The 4,469-nt window shown below is 50.6% G+C and overlaps 1 protein-coding gene across 1 annotated transcript in view; it reads left to right on the plus strand.

The window, feature by feature from the left end:
* The window catches only part of Pla2g3 (phospholipase A2, group III), a 6,830-nt gene that overhangs the window by 1,432 nt on the left and 929 nt on the right, over nt 1-4,469 (plus strand). The window contains exons 2-7 of the mRNA XM_013014256.1: nt 786-918; nt 1,149-1,283; nt 1,733-2,003; nt 2,250-2,262; nt 3,183-3,312; nt 3,423-3,539. Of these exons, the coding sequence (XP_012869710.1) occupies nt 786-918; nt 1,149-1,283; nt 1,733-2,003; nt 2,250-2,262; nt 3,183-3,312; nt 3,423-3,539 (799 nt within the window). The remainder of the gene's footprint in view (nt 1-785; nt 919-1,148; nt 1,284-1,732; nt 2,004-2,249; nt 2,263-3,182; nt 3,313-3,422; nt 3,540-4,469) is intronic.

The raw sequence follows: 4,469 nt of genomic DNA on the forward strand, positions 1-4,469 counted from the left end.
CGCTCTACCACTTGAGCCACAGCACCATTTCTGGCTTTTTTCTTTTTGCTTATGTGGTGCTGAGGAATCGAACCTAGGGCCTTGAGCATGCAAGGCAAGTGCTCTACCACTGAGCCACCTTCCCAGCCCTAGTCAAGATCTCTCTAGGTAGCCCAGGGCTGGCCTCCAACTCATGATCCTTCCAAGTGCTGGGATTATAGGCATGTATCCCCATGCCTGGCTATCTTACCTGTAAAACGAAGGTGACACTGCTTTTTGCAGGCTCCCTGAGTTTGGACATAGGAAGTGCCAGGCATGTGGGAAATGCCTAGTAAATGGGGCATTATTGCTTGGATCATGACGGATTGCTGTTTGTCTGCATGGAGGGTGGTGAGAGAACTTGGCACCTGAGACAGGTTGGCATCTTAACCATCCTATGCCTCATTGTGCTAATAAGGTTGCACCCTTCCCATTCACCCTCCCATTATCCACACGATCATAGCTTTGTAGTTTTATTTAGGGTGTGAACTTGAGAAGCCTGGGTATAGTTTATCCAATGAAATTGTTTTCCTGTATTTATTGGTGGCTTGGCTGGCCCTGGGAGCTGCCCAGAAGAGATTGCAAAGTTTGTCAGCTTGGAAACTATGGGGGGTCTCACAGGAAAATGTCTAGGGGTGGGAAAGGGGTTACATGAGGGCTGGGATGAGAACCGGGATTCTCCCCTCTGATGCCAGATGGGCAAATCTCCTAGAGGTGCCCAGTTCACTGCTGAGGGTATGCCCCTCCACCACCCTCTTCCCATACAGGGATTTTCCGGGGTCCAGACTTCTGCTGCCGTGAACATGACCGCTGCCCACATACCATCTCACCCCTGCAGTACAACTATGGCATCCGGAACTTCCGCTTCCATACTATCTCCCACTGCGACTGTGATGCCAGGTTGGTGGCAGGCAAGGAGGGGCCCCGGGGCTCAGGGACAGAACAGAGTTTACCCAGTTCTCAGGTATAAGGGAAAGCCCAAGATCCCATTGTGCAGATGAGCAAAACTGAGGCCCAAGGTGAAAGAACTCTTGGTGAATTCAAACCAACTGGGCTGGGTGGCAGGATGGGCTGCAGGAGGAAGGAGAGGCTTTCTGTGATCCAGTGACCTGAATGCCAGCTCTGGGCAGGTTCCAGCAATGCCTGAGGAACCACAGCGACTCCATCTCGGACATCGTGGGCGTGGCCTTCTTCAATGTGCTGGAGATTCCCTGCTTTGTGCTGAAGGAGCAGGAGGCATGCGTGGCGTGGTACTGGTGGGGTGGGTATGTGTCTGCTTCTCCCACTTCTTTTCCTAGCCAGTGGGCAACTGGGGCTCCAAAGCCTGGGCAGGGCGGGGGGGGGGGGGTTGCTGTCCATTTGTCTGTCCTTTCTGTCAGGCTCGCCCTTTCTTTGTCTACTTCTGGCTTTTGTGCTAGGTTAATTGGAGATCAGAGTCTCCTAGACTTTCCTGTCCAGGCTGGTTTTGAACTTGGATCCTTAGATCTCAGCCTTTTGAATATCTAGGATTACAGATGTGAGCCACTGAGGTCTGGCAGACTCATCCTTCCTTTGGGGTGGGGCCCAGGGTGGAGTCTCTTCTTGAGTGCCTCCTGACAACCCAGTAGGATGGTGGATGGAATTGGCAGAGGGTTGGTCTCCATGGAGACCACCCCGGGGGCTTCTGAGATCAGTGATTCTGAGTCATCCATTGCCTCCGACTACCACCTTCCAGGTGTAAGACCTATGGCTTCGTGCCCCTTGCCCACCTCCAGCCTAGGACTCGCTATAATGCCTCCTGGAACTCCCCAGACACTTCGTTGACCCCCAGTCCCCAGAGCCCAGCCCCCAGCAAACAGAGAAGGGACCAACGTCCTTGGAAAAGGCGAACACAGCACACAAGGTCTGGGCAGCCCAGCCCAGCCAACACCACAGTTCTTCAAGTCCCTGTGGACTCCAGGAGTAACATGACCGTCACGGTCCAGCTGGGGGACTCCCATCCCGGCGTCTGGAGCCTTCATGGTAAGCTCAGCTGTGTCCTTACCAGTGTGCAAAGAGTAGTGGGTAGGAAGGGAAAATGTGTAGCTTCTTTTCCTACTCCAAGTGCCTCGACTTTCCCATCAAAATATACTGCAAGTACCTGTGGCTCATGCCTATAATCCTAGCTACTTAGGAGGCTGAGATCTGAGAATCATGGTTTAAGGCCAGCCTGGATAGAAAAGTCCATGAGACTCTTATTTTCAATTTACCAGCAAAAACCCAGAAGTAGAGATGTCGATCAAATGGCAGAGTGCTAGCTTTGAGCAAAAAAAAAAAAAAAAAAAAAAAGCTAAGGGACAGCAACCAGGTCCTGAGTTCAAACCCCAGTAATACTGGATATATTGCAAGGAAGAATTTTATTAGCCCACCAAGTAGAATGAGTCATTCATTCCAAACTAAACCCCTCCCCCTGCCATTAGGGCTCCATTTTTATTTTTGTTTTTATAATCTCAACTAACAAAGTCTCATCACCCGGAGATGCTCAGACCCTAAAGACCCTACCTTCCAATTAAAACTCCAATTTCACAAACCTTGTTTGGCTTCTGAAACGCAGCATGCAAAAGGATGGAGTTGGAGCTCAGTGGTTAGAGCACTTGTTTATCTGTAACAATGACCTGTGTATGATCCCTAGCACTTGAAAACAAACAAAAAGCCAGGTATGGTGGTACACTCCTGTAATTATAGCAATTTGGGAGGTCAAGGTAGGAAAATCTTGGACTGAGGCTAGCCAGAGCAAACTAGAAGACCCTATCGGTAAACAAAACAAGACAAAACAAAACAAAAAGTAAAGCAAAAAAGGGCTGGGGCATGGCTCAAGTCCAAATCAAAGTGAATCAAGAATGATGCATTTTGTTTTTGTTTTTGTGCCAACCCTGGGGCTTGAACTCAGGGCCTGGACACTGTCCGTGGGCTTTTGTACTCAGGGCTAGCACTCTACCACTTGAGCCACAGCTCCACTTCTAGCTTTTTGATGATTCATTGGAAATAAGAATCTCACACACTTTCCTGCCCCATCTGGCTTTGAATCATGATCCTCAGTTCTTAGCCTCCTGAGTACTTAGGATTAGAGGCATGAACCACCAAGGATAACCAACATTGGTGGAGCTCCTGGTTTGACCACTCACTACCTACCCCTGCCCCCCCAGATGCCCACCAGGCTTGCCGCAGCTTCCGGTACCTGGACCGCTGTAAGCATCAGATTGGACCCCAGGAAACCAAGTTTCAGCTGCTCAACAGTGCCCGGAGTCCCCTCTTCTCCTGCAATTGCACACGCCGGTGAGACCTGCTATATGTCACATAGGGTGGGCTGTCTGCTGCCAGGCTCTGTGAAGGGGCTCTGGGCTGATGAGATCCTGTCCCCACCTGAGCCTGCCCTCTGCTCTCAGCGTGGCACGCTTCCTGAGGCTGCACAGCCCACCTGCAAGCACCAACATGCTTTGGGAACTTTTGGGCACCACCTGCTTCCAGCTGGCCCTTCCAGTGGACTGTGCAGAGGTCAAAGGGTAAGTGATGGCAGAACCGGAAATCAACGGCTTTTCCCCAGTCTGGGTTGGGCCCAGGGAGCCTCAGATGCCATTATCCCGGCCCCTCCCCAATACATGCTACTCCCAGGCCAGCTCTGCATCTGGCATATAGGAGGATGCATCTTCACTGTCATTTATTTTATTTATGTTGGTGCCAATGCTAGGGTTTGAACTCAGGGCCCTGAGTTCTTGCCTGGCTTTTCTGCTCAAGGCTAGCGCTCTACCACTTGAGTCACAGCACCACGTCCAGTTCTTTTCTGAGTGGTTACTTGGAGATAAGAGTCTCATGGATTTTCCTGCCCAGGTTGGCTTGGAACTATGATCCTCAGAGCTCAGCCTCCTGAGTAGCTAGGATTACAGGCGTGAGCTGCTGTGTCATTTGATTTCTGGGTATTCTTGACTAGGTAGTTCCCCTTGCCAGGACTCCACTTTCTTATTTGTAAAATGGTTATAGGAAAGCTGGGTGTGGTGGTACACTTCTGTAATCCCAGCGCTCAGGAGGCTGAGGCTAGAGGGTCTTGAGTTTAAGGCCAGCTTGGGCTACACAGTGGGATCCTATCTCAAAAAACAAAGCAAGGAACTGGAAGTGTGGCTCATGTGGTAAAGCATTAGCCTTAAGTGGAAGAAGCTAAGGGACATGGCCTAGACCCTAAGTTAAAGCCCCAGTACCAACACACGCACGCACACGCGCACACACACACACACACACACAAAGCAAGTTAGGCACTGGTGGTTCATGCCTGTAATTCAGTTTGAATTCAGCGTCTTTCACTTACTAAGTAGGTGTTCTACTACTTGAGTCATGCTCTTAGCCTTTTTTTTTTTTTTGTCGGTCATGGGGCTTGAACTCTGGGCCTGGGCGCTGTCCCTCAGCTCTTCAGCTCAAGGCGAGCGCTCTACCACTTGAGC

Source organism: Dipodomys ordii, unplaced genomic scaffold, assembly GCF_000151885.1.
Source record: "Dipodomys ordii isolate 6190 unplaced genomic scaffold, Dord_2.0 Scaffold23, whole genome shotgun sequence".
NCBI lineage: Eukaryota > Metazoa > Chordata > Mammalia > Rodentia > Heteromyidae > Dipodomys > Dipodomys ordii.